This window comes from Urtica dioica, chromosome 11 (genome assembly GCF_054948205.1).
Source record: "Urtica dioica subsp. dioica isolate 48M chromosome 11, U.dioica_male_clone48M_v1_H2, whole genome shotgun sequence".
Classification (NCBI taxonomy): domain Eukaryota; kingdom Viridiplantae; phylum Streptophyta; class Magnoliopsida; order Rosales; family Urticaceae; genus Urtica; species Urtica dioica.
Genome location: NC_142766.1, coordinates 19,400,238 through 19,417,826, shown reverse-complemented (window position 1 = coordinate 19,417,826; position 17,589 = coordinate 19,400,238). Strand labels below are relative to the sequence as shown.

Genomic DNA, 17,589 nt, shown 5'->3' with positions numbered 1-17,589 from the left:
AATTTCATGTTAATAGTCAGCCTCATTTATTTTCAAAGAGCAAAATACCAAAATAACCTCTCAACCGTTCCCGCCCTTAACCTCCTCAAAATAAATTCATATAAATCAATATATTACGATAATAACTGCCGCAGTTATTGAGGAACATCATAAAGCTCCGCAAGGTTTTAAAAGGCGTAAACGGTAACCGAGGCGATTTCTGTTTTCAAGGCGAGGCGTAAGCCTCAAGGCGTATCAAGGCGTAAGCCTTGATAATTAGGCATAATTCAAAATATTTTATAAAATCTGAAATAATCCCAAAAAAGTTGTAGACTTATAATGCTTAGATAAGTACAAGACTATAAATAACTAATAGTTAAACATTCCATCATAGTCACGATCATGTTCTTCGTGATCCGCGAAACTATCATCATCTTCCGTGTCCTCGTCAAACACTGAAGTTCTGTTGCCTATACATGGTAATATGTTATTAAAGTTATCAAGCAAATTACAAAAAATAAATAAAAAAACAAATCTTAGTTGATCAAAGTAGAATTACCTCTCGCCTTCTTGGTTGTTCTTCTTCCATCGCTTTGGTTCTTTCTTTTGGAAGTAGAAGCATTCGTTCCATTAGTCTCGTTGACTTCTCCGCTCTCATCTCCACTCCCATCTTCATTTTGATCCTCGTTTTCAAATAGCCATTCATCATCGGAAGCCATGTCGTCAACGATCAAATGATCAAATTCCTCATCACCGTTACTTTGTCTATTCTTTAGCTTCAAGTGACGATCTTTCAATCTCTTATTAAACATGACATATACCAATTTGTTCATCCTAACGGCAGCTAGTCGATTCCTCCTCTTTGTCTGAATTTGATTGAAGATGCTCCAATTACGCTCACACCCGGATGCGGAACAAGTGAGGCTAAGAACTCTAGTCGCGAACTTTTGAAGCTCCGGCGCATCATCTCCGAGTTCAGCCCACCAACGATCTACATTAAGGTTAAAATAATTATTTCAACTATTATCCATTAAAAAGTATTTAAATTAATATTCATGTATACACTTACCGGGAGAACGTGTCTGATAGCATAATTGAGCCGCTCGCATGCCAAACAACCCTTTCCTCAACTTAAAATCTTCTAGTTGGTCAATGGCTTTCACATAATCCACATCGGGAATAAGCCTACCCATGCACGCATAAAGACCCATTTTAACCTCTTTATCAACGTAGAAGTTAGGGCTATAGTGAAGTTGCGGGTTCAAGAAGTAAGCGGCTGCATGGAGCTCGTGATGTAGTTGACGCTCCATTTCACATCTATGATGTCCCAAATCTCTTTGTAGACACTCTCTTCTCCTTTGAATTCCTTAGCTATCTCTTCATTTGCTTTATCCATGCCATCATAGATGAATCCCATTGACGGAGCCCTTTCGCCGTCAACCATCCCCAACACTTTAACAAGAGGCCCGGTGGTTTTAAGAGCATATGTTACTCCTCGCCAAAAGACATCATCTTTGACTACGATTTTCTTCATTTGTTTCCCTTCGGCTTTCTTTGCCCACGTACTAGAAGCCCATTCTTCGAAAGCAAACATGGCTTCTAAAGGTTGCCTCAACTCCTTAAGCCTTTGTAGAGTCAAAAAGGCCGTGGCGAATCTTGTGACGGCCGGCCGAACAATTTCTTTCTCGGTGAACCTTCTCATCAAACTCAACACCCATGAATGATTATAGATGAACTTGGCCACGGTCTTTGCTTTGTGTAAAGCATTTCGATGTTGCGGTAACTCTCCAATTTTCTCAAGCATCAAATCGATGCAATGAGCCGCACATGGCGTCCAATAAAGACGCTTTCTTTTCTCCATCAACTTTTTGCCCGCGGATTTATATGCACTCGCATTATCGGTCACAACTTGGACAACAATTTCCTCTCCGACTTCTTCAACCACGTCGTCAAGCATCTTGAACAACAAATCCGCGTCTTTGACATAAGCCGATGCATCGATAGACTTTAAAAAAACCGTACCATATGGATTGTTGACGAGAAAGTTGATGATGCCTCTTTGTTTGATGTCCGACCACCCATCCGACATTATTGTTACGCCGATCTTGGGCCACGTAAGCTTCACTTCATCAACCATCTTCATCGTTGTCTTCACTTCCTCTTCCAAACACCATGTCCGTATCTCGTACATGGACGGCAAAGTTAATCCTCGACCGAAATTCCCAACGGAGCGCATCATACCGATGAATGATGGACTCCTTACCACATTGAACGCAATTCCATTTTCGTAAATGAATCGCGCTATGTCGAGGGCCACTCTATTCCGATACTCTTTCACCGTTGCGTGAAGGACTTCTTGAGTTTGATTCTCATCTTGAGGGCCACTCACAAATCTGTCCATCGGTCCTCGTACACCACGATCGGGCGCAAAAAAATGCATATTCCCGGTAGAAGAACCACCCTCTTGAGAAGAACCAAAATACGAACCATTGGCTATCTGCTCCTCTTTGTTTCTTGCAGCCATCTCTTTCGAGACTCTAGCACCGTTAAGATTATCGGCACATAGCTTCTTGACTTCATCGGTAACCTTGTCACATGGTGCGACATTATTGTGCGTCCCGACGAGATGATCTTTCACCCGTTTGATGCTCCCTTTAATAATTTTTTCGCAAAAATTACACTTGAAGTAGGTGTAATTTTTTTTCCCCAGACTCGTCTTCAACCGGATGCTCCGTACAAAACTTATGAGCAAAATCGTTTTTTTTCGACCAGACATTATCCTACAAAATATATCAAAGCATACTCAGGCAAATAGGACAGAACGAAACCCAAAAAAAAAAAAAAAAAAAAACAAAGCTGCTGAACGACCAAAATATATCTGCCTAGACCAAAAACAAGGAAAAAGAAAAAGAAGCTTACCTAATCAGAAGCGCAGCGTGGAGATGAAGCAGAAGAGAGCGTGGAGATGTAGGAGAAGACCAGCGTGGAGATGGAGGAGAAGTTCGAACGTAAAGTCGCGTGGAGCAGCCAAAACAACGATTAAAATTTAACCTAGGTTTATTAATTTTCGTTTCTTTTATTAGTTTCAGATTACCAATAACCCAGGCCCAAAAAATAAGGCCCAAAAATTTCAACTGGCCTAATTTTTTTTTTCTATACCAGCCATTCCAGGCTCGCCTGTGGCTTTATTTTCCAAGCGTACGCTCCAGGCGCACGCGTAAATGGTCCAAGGTGCTGGTCGCTTTTTTTTTTAGGCTTGAGCCTGGAGGAAGTTTCCGGTCGCCTCGCCTCAAGGCGCGCCTTGAAAACGCTTTTTAAAACATCGAAGCTCCGTAATTAATACCATTGATTCACGCAATCTTCTCTCTCACACGCTATCTTCTCTCTCACACAAACATAAATGTCAAACACGAAATCCCCAATTTGAAAACCCAAAAAAATTATTCGCGTGCTCTGGTTTCTTCAGCGAAAAACCTTCTTTATCGGCGCTCGGACCAAACATCGTCTTCTTCTCCTTCTTCTCTTCTGCGCGCAGCCACCAGCAACTGCCCGAGCCCGAGCTTCTCTTCCTCGCGCGCGCCATCCCGCTGAGACCGAGCGCCGCCGTCTTCTTCTCCTTCTTCTCTTCTGCGCGCGGCCACCATCACCAACCCGAGCTTCTCTTCCTCGCGCGCGCCATCCCGCTGAGACCGAGCGCCGCCGTCTTCTTCTCCTTCTTCTCTTCTGCGCGCGGCCACCAGCACCAGCCCAAGCCCGAGCTTCTCTTCCTCGCGTGCGCCATCCCGCTGAGACCGAGCGCCGCCGCGCGCGACCGCCGCGAGCCGCCGACGAAGAGACACCGGAGAATAGGTGGAAGGGCGCTGGAGAGTTCAATTCTACCAGAAACAATGTGAGGTTTTGTTTACCCAAATTGATTTTGAAAATTAGGGTGTTGAAGATTGATTTGGGGGTTTGAGTTCTCAAGAGGAATTCCGTGGTTTTGATGTTCTTTGATGCTTGATTATGGCTGATTAATATGATTGGATGCTCGAAATTGTACATTGAATGTGGGTTGTGGCTTCATGAAAGTGTTTGGCCGTGTCTTTGATTTTGAGTTTTGGCCGAGTGGTTACAGTTACAGTATGGCCGTGTAAATAGAAATCATATTTACAGTATATTTGTGTAAATACGAAGCTTATTTACAGTATATTCATTGTAAATACGAAGCTTATTTACAGTATATTCATTGTAAATACAAAGCATATTTACAGTATATTCGTGTAAATAAACTGAAAAAAAAATTCTGGAAATATTTTGGGCACGAAAATTCTGGAAATTATGAATATATGGAAGACAAAATAATATCAATAAATGAAGAATATATTTACAGATTTTATCAATAATGAATTGCAACGAAAATAGAAACTAATTATCTAAAGTCAACACTAAAATTTCCAAATACATAACAATTAATGGGCTAAGAACTTTCCAAATCTGCTGGAAAATTCAAATTTCAAATTTGAAAACTTCCCTATTCGGTTTCAATATTTGATTCGGAATTTAAAAAAAAAAACTGCCTAATTAAAATAGCGTAATGGCAAAAATGTACAACTAATTCAATTAATAAGATGTCACGTAAACAAGATGACTATTTACGGGACATTAACGAAAGGTTGGCTAAAACCAAATTAGTAGATAGCTATGTAGCCAATTATTTGTAAAAAAAATAGCCCAATATTTATTCATTAACTACGTAATTGAACTCGTTACAGCGTCCAAAAAGCATATGGTAAACCTGGCCGTATAATACATCAAATAAAGGGAATTCGATCAACATAAATAACTTGAGAAGTTAATTGAGTCGCGAGGCACAAGAACAAATGTGGATTTAGTGGGCGGTGGTGGTACGGCGGTGATAGCCGGTGGAGTCATCGGCGGTGACGTAGCGCGCGACGGCGACAGAGATGACCAAAACTCCTAGGCACAGAACAGCATAGCACTGTCTTCCTATCTTCCCCAATAATCTCTCCATATCTCTCTCACTCTCTCTCTCTCTCTCTCTCTCTCTCTCTCTCCAATCAATATCTATATATCTATGTAGCAAATATATGGAGAGGTAATACTTATACTGAGGGAGGGACAGAGAGAAAACAAGGGGCGGAAAATATGAGGAGTTGAAAAACGCGCCAAACTGCGGATTGATGAGGTGAGAGTTGTCGTTTTCTGGGTGGCTTTTATTTGCTTTTCTAACATAAACGACACTCAACTTTTGGTAATGATTTGTTTCTTGCTTGCTTTGGGAATTAGGATCTGAACCACGCAATGCACTTTCCGGTACTACTAAATACTAATATATGTGTAATGAACACTAAAAAAAGTGAAAACAAAACACATCAGGCAAATACTTGATCATGATAATTGATATCGTTTGTTTTGCATATGACTACGTGCTATTTTTGCCAGCCTTAAATCTTATCCTGACATTTAATATTTTGACATATATATATATATATATATATATATATATATATATATATATATGTATTTTCATTTCCAAGGGATATGACATGATCGGGCCTCGGGGCATGAGTGGGCCTGACTGCTCCTTTACCGAGTGTTATTCTAATTAGGCCCAATTCTTTAATATTTTTTTTTTTGGTATTGCTGGTTAGCCATTACATGTTCAACTAACTATTAGTTGAGTATATATATATATATATATATATTGAGGGTGAAACTAGTTATATTGTAGTCATTGAGCATTTGGTAAAAATGATTTACACAACTTTTTTTTTTTTTTTTTTTGAAAAATTAGTAGAACTAAGCCACCTGAAACGTTTAAATTGTAATCTAGTCAACGTTTCGTCCAAATTTTCACTCTAGCAAAAAATGATGACGTGTCTTAATTATGTAAGATGTTAATTACTATAATATCCTCTACTAGAATTTGCTTACAAAACTTGTAGCTCACGTTTGATCAACCAAAATTTTCGAAGTTAATACACGTGTATATATTTAGAATTTTTAAAAAAATATATATATTTGGCAAAGTTTGTTATTGAGCGTTTATTTCTTTCTAATTTTTTGTTAATCTCCGCTGTTTTGTTAATTATGGTAAATTTACTTATGTGCAGGTAGAGCCGATCAATGCCCACCGGTTTGAAGTTGACGATGGTGTTATCAATTGATATTTCTTTCATTTCCTTTAATACGCATTTAATACGGTGTTATCACAAGCCGATCAAATTTTCAATACGAATTTTCGAAGTTAATACACGTGTATATATTTAGTATTTTTTAAAAAAATTCTATATTTGGCAAAGTTGGTTATTGAGCGTTTATTTCTTTCTAATTTTCATTTAATTTCAGTTAATTTCCGTTTATTTTAGTTTGAAGTTGTCGATGGTGTTATCAATTGATATTTCTTTCATTTCCTTTAATACGCATTTAATACGGTGTTATTCACAAGCCGATCAAATTTTCAATACGAATTTTCGAAGTTAATACACGTGTATATATTTAGTATTTTTAAAAAAAAATTCTATATTTGGCAAAGTTGGTTATTGAGCGTTTATTTCTTTCTAATTTTCATTTAATTTCAGTTAATTTCCGTTTATTTTAGTTTGAAGTTGTCGATGATGTTATCAATTGATATTTTTTTCCTTTCCTTTAATACGCATTTAATACGGTGTTATTCACAAGTCGATCAAATTTTCAATACGAATTTTCGAAGTTAATACACGTGTATATATTTAGTATTTAAAAAAAAATTCTATATTTGGCAAAGTTGGTTATTGAGCGTTTATTTCTTTCTAATTTTCTGTTAATTTCCGTTTATTTTAGTTTGAAGTTGTCAATGGTGTTATCAATTGATATTTCTTTCATTTCCTTTAATACGCATTTAATACAGTGTAATTCACAAGCCGATCAAATTTTCAATACGAATTTTCGAAGTTAATACATGTGTATATATTTAGAATTTTAAAAAAAATTCTATATTTGGCAAAGTTGGTTATTGAGCATTTATTTATTTCTAATTTTCTATTAATTTCAGTTAATTTTCGTTTATTTTACGCACGATAACTTCGGCTGACTGAAACGTTGACTAGTATTTGGTTTTTATGATTTATGTTACATAAGGGTATTTTCGATATTTTCTAACCGTTTATTTCTATAAATGGCTAGATTACAAAATTTACCAAATGTTGGCTACATCCTTAAAACCATGTTTGAAATTAGCTACGTTGCTAGATTATCCTTTTTTTGTATGTTTAGCGCGGTATCAAAGCTGACATGGGTGATATTTATTGGATATTAAAGTTGTGGGACCCGCTCCTAATTTGTAGGGACACAACACATCATTGATTTTATTAGATGTTCCGCTACTAATGTTTTTTTTTCGCATCTTCGATCGAAGTCTAAAACATATTTTAGAGTGAAATTTACTCGAACTCTAAAATCCGCGCTAAAATAACGTTTTTATAGTTTTTAAGGGTTGATGAACAATGTTACTGAATTATATAATTAGCAATAAAAATAAATATAGATGTCTGAGCAAAAGAGATTTTTTTATAGAAAATTCAATTTAAAGTTATAAATGGAGTTGGATAGGAGATGAATTGCTTTTGATGTGATATTTTTTCAGCAACCTATTTTTTGTATGATAAGTCTACGGGTTCTTAGAAATATCGGACTTTCTGTATTTTCGTTGGTATTTTTATCGGTATCGGTATCCATTAATTGATTTGGCTAAATAGTTTATTTAAAGTTAAGTATTTTGTAAAATAGTCAATATTTGCTTAAAATTAGAGATATAGCTAAAATGTACAATAATCAAGTTACAAAAATAATATTAATCATTGGATTAATAATTTTGAAAGTAATAAATTGCGTATAATAATTATCAAAAAATTTAATCTTGATGTTAAAAAAAATTGACGGTGTAACTTTGGCTAGTTCGCTTATTTTTCTACTCAATTAATTTCAGACGGCTAATTTGTATAGTATTTCCATAAGTAATTAAGTAATGCGATCAAATAATGACAACTTGAAGTTGAAACATAAATGATACAACTCTCCCCCTTTTTTTTTCCTCTTTCAATTAAGAAGTATCTTCTGAAACTCAACGAACATAATACGGATACCGAGCTACAGCTTTGTATTTACAAATTTATAAAAAATAAAAATAAAAACTTCAGATGGGCTTGACTTGACGTGTGGTGTGTGTATATATGTATAAATTATGTGTATAGCTTGATTTCACCATATTCATACACGGTCACTGTTAGTACTATTATCATTATTACTACTGTGAAACGTTGTTAGACTAAGAGCTAGAGGAGGGCGTTCGAAGGAGAAATCTCTGAGGTGGTCTCCTCCGGCGGCGGCGGCGGAGGCCGAGCCCATCTCGATTCGGAGGTTATCGGCGGCGATCTCGGTCTGCCGGCGGTGGTTGGAAGGGGAGGGAGAGTCGAGGTCGTCCCAGGCTTGCTCGGCGTTGGAGCGGCGAGGGGAGGCCTGGAGGCTCTCGGCGGACCCGCGGTGGCCGCGGAGGAGGTGCACCGGCGACGCGTGGCGCGACGGAGTCGCCGGCCGGCTCGATAGCGGGGTCGCCGGAGTTGAGCCGGCGCGGCTCTGGAGCTTCACGTGCTTCCTGGCCGCGTGGTGCCAGTTCCTCAGCGCCGCCGCAACTCTGTCGTTGAATATTGTTGGCTTCATGCTTGTTCCCATCTGTATCAGAGTTGGTTATTATTCGTACTCATTTCATGTGGTTTGTTTTATCAACGAAATTACCATCGGTATTTTAGACGTTATGTCTAGCAAAAAATTAAAATAAAGTGTCATAAGGGAAAGGGAAAAAAAAGGTATATTTTGTATAATTTTTTCAATAAGGTATATTTTCTAGCCGAATAGTTGATTGAATAAATAAATAAATTTGTAAATTAGTTAAGATTATTTAAGAAAAATAACTAAAATTTGAAAGAAAAAAATGGGAATATTCGGCAGTGTCAATAAATTTTTTGCCCTGGATATAAATATATACACGAGATAAATATCTTATTTATATATAAGTCAATATTTTTTTAGAGTATTAAAATTTGTCTATTTTTGGCTATATTTGTTTAAAAAAATTTCGACTATACCTGAGTGACCAGAGCGTAGAGAGGGAGTGTGACATAACTGCAAAGAATCTGTATCAAGATCCTGCAAATAAATCATTATCTTATGATTAGCTCTTATTGTGTTGTATTTGTAGTATAAATTAAATTAGGATAAAAAAATAAAGTATAACAAGGGAGCATGGTATATGTACCCCATTGTGATTCTAATGACCAAGTCCTCAGTGTGCTCATGGAAACAAGATTTACGTCCAAATTCATACTGAAATATATTAATCAATATGGAATATGAGACTTACTATATTATTGTAGCGAAAGAAGAAAAAAAAAACATATGTAATGTATATACATAAGAGCTAGCTTACCCAAGTCCATGCAAAGAAAGCCAGCTGAAAGGCATTCTGCAAAACATTGGAAATTAAAACACATAATTAATATAATCGTTTAATTTATATATTGGAAAAAAAAAAAAAAAAAAAAAAGTAGTAGAAATTGAAATTGCACAACAGACCTGAAATAGAACAAAATTGATAAGGTAAAGAATAAGACGAGGGCGATTGAACCAGAAAAGGTCATCACCGGGTTGGACCACGGGTAAACCTTTTACCACCTCTCCTCTCTCTTGGATTCGGAGCCCCATTTTGGTTATGATCACCTGTAGCTTCGTCCCCACCAGAAGGATTACCTGCAACCACATCACAACCGTCCATTATATTAGCCGCTGCATCACATGCATATTTATATATGTGAATAGATGGGTCTTGTTTTGCTTACAATCAACGGAACAAACGGCAGCCAAAAATAAGAGTACCAGCCTGTCACAAAATAAACCAAAAATATCAGCTCTATATTCTGGAATTAAATAGTTTTAATTGGTGTTGGATATATATATATATACATATATATATCAAATTTGGCTATTTATATTTTAATATTATTAAAGGCAGTAGATAAAAATTAATTTCCTTTTAATGAATCTTATCTTGTAATTTTTATTTTTATTTTTACTCAAACGATCATAATTTGAATATTTGTATTCTTTCAATAAATTTTACAAACGGACGATCCTACTTATTAATTTATTATAGAATTGTATGTGGTGGTCCAATTATTCGGTAATTTTTCAATAGTATGACAAAAAGTACTCCCTGCCCTTACTATATTAGAGAACAGAATTATATGGATGGTTCGAGGAAAGCTTGGCGGGCAAATACGTGCATATGCACGTTTTTCACGAGGTTTTTATTATTTAAGATTCACCTAATATTATATGTTTTATTTTTTATTTTTTATATAGTCCATGAAAAGTAAGTTACCGTGGGTATTGAAGAGTAGAAACACAACTGCGAAGAACCAAATCGGGGGACTGAAATCATGACAAAACGTTGATTACTTCAATGAATCTACTTCCACTTAATGGTAATGATTAAAGAAATCAAAATGGTTAAACGAAAAATTATGATAATTAAGAACTGACCTAATTCCCACGACCACCTTAAAGTCTTCTTCTAGGGATCTATTGATGTACTTCTGAAAGTCAAAATTCTGATGGGTTTGAGGAGCCAAATGTGCCTGAAAAAGCAAGAATGTAATTAATTAAAATTTCCAGAACATGTAAAGATAAAAATAAAAATAAACAAATTAAAAAAAAGAACTTTCGTCGAAGCAAAATAGTCTTGTAACAAAAACCCACAAAATCGCCATTTTAATTAATAGCAAAATTAGTGTTCTGCCACGGAAATTCAATCGTATTAATTAGCTAGGAACACGCCTTTAAAAAAAAAAATTAGCTAGGAACACTTACCATTATGAACCCATGCCTCAAAGTTAAATAATCAACTTTAGGCACCGACCTTACGAATTGTCTGAAAAAACAAACCTGCGCAGCAAGATATGACAGTTAAATAATTATGTGTACATTATATATATATATATATATATATATATATATATGTATTATATATTGTATTTCAAAAATAATATTTGATAAATAAATAAAAAACTTAGGGGCCGTTTGGTTTAGTTTTCTAAACTCGTTTTCTGTTTTTAAATTCTGTTTTCTGATTCTAATTTTTAAATTTAAAAAACAGATTTAGAATTATGTTTCAGAATATTTTAAATGTTGTTTGGTTATGTTTTCCATTCAATTGTATAGAGATAAAACAGAAAACAACTTTTCATTGTTTTCTGTTTTCTAAACAAATTTCAAAGAAAATAGAAACATGATTCTAAATCTGTTTTCTGAATTTATAACCAAACAGTTTTTCTAAAACTGTTTTCTAGAATTTAGAATCAGAAAACAGAAAACAAAAACAGAAAAGTTAATCAAACAGGGGCTTAATTTGTCCGGATGACGTGTATGTAAAAGGCCGCAATTGTAAAACGAACACATTTAATGCCGATCAATTTTAGTTGAAGTTAATTTACAAAAGTCAAACTGAATTATTATTGTGTAACCAGATAAACTAAATGCATGTCAATGTCTAAGCTTCCCATTTTAGACCGGTATCTCTCTTATTTATACGCATACGCATGTCATCGTATATTATTATAAACTACGCGTCTAATTCGCACCGACAATATTTTAACAATCTTCAACTTTAAGCCAATTCAATTAGCGCGGTACACTTTTTTTTTTTAAAAAACAATTGTCGATTTAAGTGGGATGTAAACATGTAATGTTTATTTCTTTATTTTGTAATGTATAACCATTTATTGACCCCATCACTGTCAGCGGCACTATTAGGAATTGACCGCAAATACAAGAAACCAAAAAACAAAAACAAAAACAAAATGGACGAGATGAGCCTTTTGAACCGTTAACTGAGTCTACTTAAAAATAAAAAACACTAAAAGACCAAAGCATGTTATAATTATTGAAGGAAACACGAGTCGCGAAATTGGAAAGGAAATAATACTTTAGAGCTCGATCTAAATCCTCTAATGTTTTGAAAATTAAAAGACGAACTTTAGAAAGATTAATTCTTGATCAGCTAAGAATGCTTTATAGTTGTAAAATAGAAAATAATAAATAAATAAAAAAATTCACGTGGAGCGATTAGCTTTGGTTCCCAAATGGATAATCCACGTAAGAAATATTTGAATATACATATTAACACTTTTCAAACATTGTGTACTAGGGTAAGGATGGAAACAGACATCGATTATACTAAATTTAATGATTTTTTATTTTTTAACTAAAATACATCTAAAATGGCGAACTTCTTCGTAAAATATTTCAAATGTTGAAAAAATAATCACATTTGAAAAAATATTGAAGAAATTATTATTTATATGGGATTTGAAGAGCATGCAACTATGTATTTCATAAAATAAAAAGTTAGATAATTGGGAGCGATAATGGCTGTGTTTGGCATAGCTTTGCTTTTTAAAAAAGTGATTTTAAAATAGTTGTACGAAAAAACTGTTGTTTTAAAAAACAGATGAGTGTTTGGTAAACTATTGTAAAATAGCTGTAGCTGTTAACAAAAGCTGATTTAGTGTTTGGTAAAATATATATTAATATTTATAAGTGATAATTATTTATATAAAATGTAATTAATAATAATAATAAGATATATTTTGTTATATAAAAAATATATCAAAGTGGGTGTCTATAGAAAGTAAAAAATAAATTATAAATTTTGGTGACGTCAAAAAAATTATTTGATAAAAGCATATAATGATAATTAGAATTAAAAGTTAGTGTAAGAGAAAAAAAAGTTAAGAGAGAGAAATTACAATCCAAAAACTAAAGCTACGTATAAAAGCTACAAATTGTAGCTTTTGGTTTTTTAGTTAAAATATTCAAAAACACTTTTTAGCTTTTAGAAAAAACAATTTTACCAAACACTTAAATATGATTTAACTTTTAGAAAAAACTAAAATCAAGCTTAATAAGCTGAACCAAACATAGCCAATATCATTGATGGAAAAAGCACAGATTTAAACAAAACGACAAGTTTAAGTGGAAGTGGAACACAATGTTATCACTTGTCATGCGTAAATTAATTCAGATACAAAGAGCGTTCTACAAGCCAAGTATTTGTGTTTTTATTTTATTGGAAAAATTGTACAAAATAGCTTTCATAAACTTATTGATTAGCAAATTTTATTTTTATTTTATTAAAAAAATTATACAAAATAGTTTTCATAAACTTATTGATTAGCAAAATAGTCAAAATTTCAACATTTCAGGAAAGTATTCAAATTTATGTTTTCAAAATTTTTTTGAAGGTTAGGATTAATTTTTTTTACGATTATTATAAGCAATTTATCACTTTCAAAAAATTAATCTTGGGGTCAAAATTTTTTTGAAAACAGATTGCTGCACATTTTGGCTATTTCACTAAATTAAGATAAACTTTGACTATTTTACAAATTTATAACTTTAAATTTTTATAACTTTAAATTGACTATTTAACTACATCAACCTATTTTATAAGAGCTTATACTTATTTTATTAATATATTTTAGCATGCAGGGACGTCTTTCCAATTAAAAAAGGGGCCGTAATTTCAACATCATTTAAGGGACTTAATGGAGGCTTCAATGAGATTAATTGCAGAAAGCTACTAAATTCATGCACTAGATAATTGGAACGATCGTTCCACTGTATAGTCATATATTGTTAGGTCAAAAGGACCACCTCAAATTGATTATAGTCATAAGGAACGTAAAATGACTCATTACTTAACGCCTAAATGTATCATGTATGCAAATACAAGGTTTAGAAGACGCACTGGAATGCGTTTTGAAAAATAAAATATTTTTGGCCATTATTTTTCTCACTGAAAAATATCCAAGGATTTAATATAAATATAAATTGAATAGCAACTTTTTCATAGAAATCTCCCATATTTCTTCTTTTACAATTATAAATGTGGATCTTGAAAAGCTAAAACAAAGTTTTAATAGCTCTTGAAATCTTTTGTTGGGAGCTGCTGGTAATGGATCAATATGAATGTATATTGAAAGATCATTAAGAGTATTTAAGGGGAAAGTATTGTAATGAAGAATATTTGCATTAGTGCAAAATATTCTTTTCCTAAATATTCAATTCTTTATATAATTGCAATAAAAGATTATGGTAAATTATATGTACGGGAAATAGAATATATACAAGGAGAGAAGGTGTATGTTTCGAACCAAATAAAACGTACACAATATATATTATTACGTTAGTTTTTATTTATTGTGTATATCTTTTCAACATTAAATATAGATGTATATATTTATTTCATATATCAACTCACATGCATGTGGGATTATCTGAAAATTAATATTTAATAGCCACACGCACGTGTGGGAAATTTTTAATTTTTTTTTAACAAATATCACCCTCCAAAACGATTCCATGATTCATACAATATGCGTTATATATATGCAAATTTTACTTTCTAAACATGTGAAGAAATTAATATGCATGTAGAAATTAAGAGGGGAAAAAGAGAGAGATTCTTACAATCCACATGAGAACAGGTGTGTTGGTCCAGAAACTCAAATGTCTTCTTCCAAAGGATGTATCTCTTGCAAATCTGAACCGTTCTGGATCTGAGATTTACATGATTGTACAAATTATTTGTATTAATAATCTACTTTATCTATTTTATGTTATATTATTTTTATAAAAAAAAGTTATAATTCAGACTCTAATCATCTCATTCCCTTATTAATGTATATGCATATGTAACATTAACAACATATGTACCTAAATATCGCTCACACAAATTTAACTTATTTATTTATTTTAAAAGTGATATCGTTGATCAAAATAACATGACATATTAGCAGTTCAACTACAGATGACATTATTAGTCAAAATTACATGATTTAAGATATATATATACACATACTTGTAAAAAGTATATATTTAAAATAGAGAGCTAGACGTATATATATGATCAGTTACCATGAGAGAACTGATATTCAGCGGTTTTTGTTTCCCTTTCCCAGTGCTTCCAACTTCTCATCTACGTAAATACACAGCCATTAATATAGACAATTGAGTGTTGATTAGACATAGAAATATGAAAGCAAAAAAAAAAAAAAAAAGTTCTGAATTTAATAATAGACAATGATTTATTTACGTACCTTGGCTCTACCAAGAGCCATAGTAAAAATGCAATAAAGGATGTGGAACACAGCCAGCACGAAGATGAATATATGCAGCTGATGAATACCGTCTGCCGACACAAATGGAACTTTTCCCTACAAAAATTACAATAAATATTATATACGTTCTTTTTTTTTAATAATACTTTTATATTCAGCATATCAAAAATTAAGTTGGTGAATTTTCTTAGGGGAACTCAATGACAATATTTACTCCATCAAAAAATAAAAACGCAATATTTTTTTCACATGTGTATCACGGACGTGAGTTTTTAACTTTCTTCTAGCCATGCAATAGTAGCTAAAGGGTAGACTTGGGAAATTAAATTGTTTGAGCTCATTTGGATGTGAAGGAATCCAAAGGGATAAGAAAATTTGAAAAATAAAGATTTATAATCCTATAAAGGCGACAAGAAAAGGATAAAGCAGGAAAAAAAAAAAGAAGAATATATATGGTGACATTACACACGTCATTGTGGCCATACCTTCTCAGCACATTTGTCCTTATTCACGGCGGCCAGAAGACGGCGGAATCCAGCGCCGCCGCCGCCGGAATCTAGAACGGCGGAGAGCAACCTCCGGTGGTTGGCTCCGGTGTCTTCCTCCTTGACCATGTCTTGTTCTCGGGCCTTGTTGCACGGATGCCACGTGTCCCCAATCGCCTTTGATATGCAAATGTTGGATATCGGCGCTTGACCCACCGTTAGAAGCAACGATATGAACCCCAACAACATCAGCTCTGAAAGTATATAATAACTCATCAACCCAAATTCAATTCTAAATCATTGAATAACCATAATAATAATCTCTCACAAATTCCTCAAATAATACATCGTCTCACAAACAAACCTGATTTGACCTTTTCTAGTGACTCAAAGAGAGCCCGTCTATGCTTCTTCTTCAACCACTGCAAAATTAAATACACGAATTAATAATAATAATTATAAAAGAACATGATCATATATATATATATATGTATGTATATATATATACCTGGCCTATGAGATGGATTATGTGTTCGATGGTGATAGAAGCCAAAACCAAAACGAAACAGACCGCCGCGACAGCCCATGTCGGCGTTTGCTCCAGAGATCTTCCTCCGCCAGCCACGGCCATGGTTTTTTTATTTTTATTTTTATTTTATTTACTTGTTGCTCTCTTCAATTTAATTTCACTTCTCTCTCCCTATATGTATGCACGCATTTGGTTATGATGATTTATATATAAGGAGAGTTTTTGACACAGTTTGTGTGTTAGGCTGTAAGTGAAAACTAATAAATTATTGGAGAGAGAGAGAGAGAGAAAGATGATGTATTATATTATTTAGATATAGACTGGTATGTATTGTATTTATACTCAAAGAAGGAACAATTACAAAAATGGAGGACTTTGACTTTCTAAAAGTTAAAACGCGTAAGCTGAGATAGAGCTCGCTTGACTTATTATATGTATCAAGAAATTCGTATCAAACTAATAATTATGTTTTTGTTTTGTTTGACCCCAAAGGCTCTTTGCCATATATTACACGCCGTATCTCACCGTTAAATGATTTTTGCTTTGTCTCGATCGGAACCGTTCTCAAAAACGCTCAATAATATGTTTAAGATTTATTTAATCTTTTTTATATTTTTTTTTATGTGGTATAGCACACCAAGTAGAAAGACATACGCTACAGCCCATAGATATCCATTGTTACAACGTAATTGAAATTGATAGTTCGTATTTAAAGTATGTTGTATAATTTTCACTAACTAATAATTATCTAAACATAATGACATGTGTCACCATTTCATATAACAAAGTTTGCTGGCAGTAGCACATTTTTGTTGATTTCATTTTCTCTTTCGCAGGGTACTTTACCATATTGTCTTGGTAAACACTGACACGCATGTTTTATTTTTTTAATTGAAAATCAAACTGTTGATATTTGACTACAACATAAAATATAATTATTTTTTTTCACAAAAATAGGACAAAGTAGTTGATAAATCATTTGATAATATTTTGTTGAGTCTCTTCTTTGTTCAAGGAAACTATTGTTGCTCCGGCTTTTTATATGTACATATATATATATATATATATATATATATATATATATATATATTCTAATTCTTATATGTATACACACGTATGCCAATTAGATAAGCAAGCAAGAAATAATGAAAATAAGCAATTCATAGTTGCGGTCCTACTCATATATTTATCCTGATCATAACATGAAGTAATTGTTGTGATTATTGGGAATATTCAATCAGTCAAGAGCTTTTAACGTATTTGAAAGATGTAATGTAAGTATGATACTTATATGTTACATGCTGTATTCAAGGGGAGGCTTTATAGTCAATTAAAAAAAAAAAAAAAAAAAAAAAAAAAGGAAGCTTCGGTCCCCTATAACTTT

The 17,589-nt window shown here is 33.4% G+C and overlaps 3 protein-coding genes across 3 annotated transcripts; all 3 read right to left on the bottom strand.

Annotated features, from left to right (window-relative positions):
* Nucleotides 1-165: 165 nt before the first annotated feature.
* LOC149382064 (uncharacterized) lies at nucleotides 166-1,727 on the bottom strand. Its single transcript, XM_089601022.1, has 2 exons — nucleotides 1,049-1,727; nucleotides 166-970 (listed from the first exon to the last, which is right to left on the bottom strand). Exons 1-2 carry the CDS (start codon nucleotides 1,287-1,289, stop codon nucleotides 516-518), a joined length of 696 nt encoding a protein of 231 aa, XP_089457148.1. The 5' UTR covers nucleotides 1,290-1,727; the 3' UTR covers nucleotides 166-515.
* LOC149382063 (uncharacterized) lies at nucleotides 1,351-4,990 on the bottom strand. Its single transcript, XM_089601453.1, has 3 exons — nucleotides 4,867-4,990; nucleotides 1,502-2,631; nucleotides 1,351-1,431 (listed from the first exon to the last, which is right to left on the bottom strand). The coding sequence occupies exons 1-3, from the start codon at nucleotides 4,988-4,990 to the stop codon at nucleotides 1,351-1,353; spliced, it is 1,335 nt and encodes a 444-aa protein (XP_089457579.1).
* A 3,021-nt stretch (nucleotides 4,991-8,011) lies between these two features.
* Nucleotides 8,012-16,510, bottom strand: LOC149382062 (MLO-like protein 6). Its single transcript, XM_089601829.1, has 15 exons — nucleotides 16,185-16,510; nucleotides 16,041-16,098; nucleotides 15,677-15,930; nucleotides 15,171-15,287; nucleotides 14,989-15,049; nucleotides 14,542-14,630; nucleotides 10,882-10,956; nucleotides 10,555-10,649; nucleotides 10,394-10,443; nucleotides 9,852-9,892; nucleotides 9,589-9,762; nucleotides 9,443-9,478; nucleotides 9,272-9,339; nucleotides 9,102-9,162; nucleotides 8,012-8,688 (listed from the first exon to the last, which is right to left on the bottom strand). The coding sequence occupies exons 1-15, from the start codon at nucleotides 16,305-16,307 to the stop codon at nucleotides 8,227-8,229; spliced, it is 1,764 nt and encodes a 587-aa protein (XP_089457955.1). The 5' UTR covers nucleotides 16,308-16,510; the 3' UTR covers nucleotides 8,012-8,226.
* Between the last annotated feature and the right edge of the window lie 1,079 nt (nucleotides 16,511-17,589).

Excerpts from the sequence above, each read along its gene's own strand:
- LOC149382063 (XM_089601453.1), bottom strand. The coding sequence starts at position 4,990 with ATGGAGAGATTATTGGGGAAGATAGGAAGACAGTGCTATGCTGTTCTG. Across the intron at positions 2,632-4,866 it reads CTCCACCGGCTATCACCGCC|GGAGCATCAAACGGGTGAAA; the intron begins GTACCACCACCG and ends AAATTATTAAAG. Across the intron at positions 1,432-1,501 it reads GGAAACAAATGAAGAAAATC|TGTTGGGGATGGTTGACGGC; the intron begins GTAGTCAAAGAT and ends CTCTTGTTAAAG.
- LOC149382064 (XM_089601022.1), bottom strand. The coding sequence starts at position 1,289 with ATGGAGCGTCAACTACATCACGAGCTCCATGCAGCCGCTTACTTCTTG. Across the intron at positions 971-1,048 it reads CTATCAGACACGTTCTCCCG|ATCGTTGGTGGGCTGAACTC; the intron begins GTAAGTGTATAC and ends ACCTTAATGTAG.
- LOC149382062 (XM_089601829.1), bottom strand. The coding sequence starts at position 16,307 with ATGGCCGTGGCTGGCGGAGGAAGATCTCTGGAGCAAACGCCGACATGG. Across the intron at positions 14,631-14,988 it reads TGAATATCAGTTCTCTCATG|ATCCAGAACGGTTCAGATTT; the intron begins GTAACTGATCAT and ends TGTAAATCTCAG. Across the intron at positions 8,689-9,101 it reads TCTACGCTCTGGTCACTCAG|ATGGGAACAAGCATGAAGCC; the intron begins GTATAGTCGAAA and ends ACTCTGATACAG.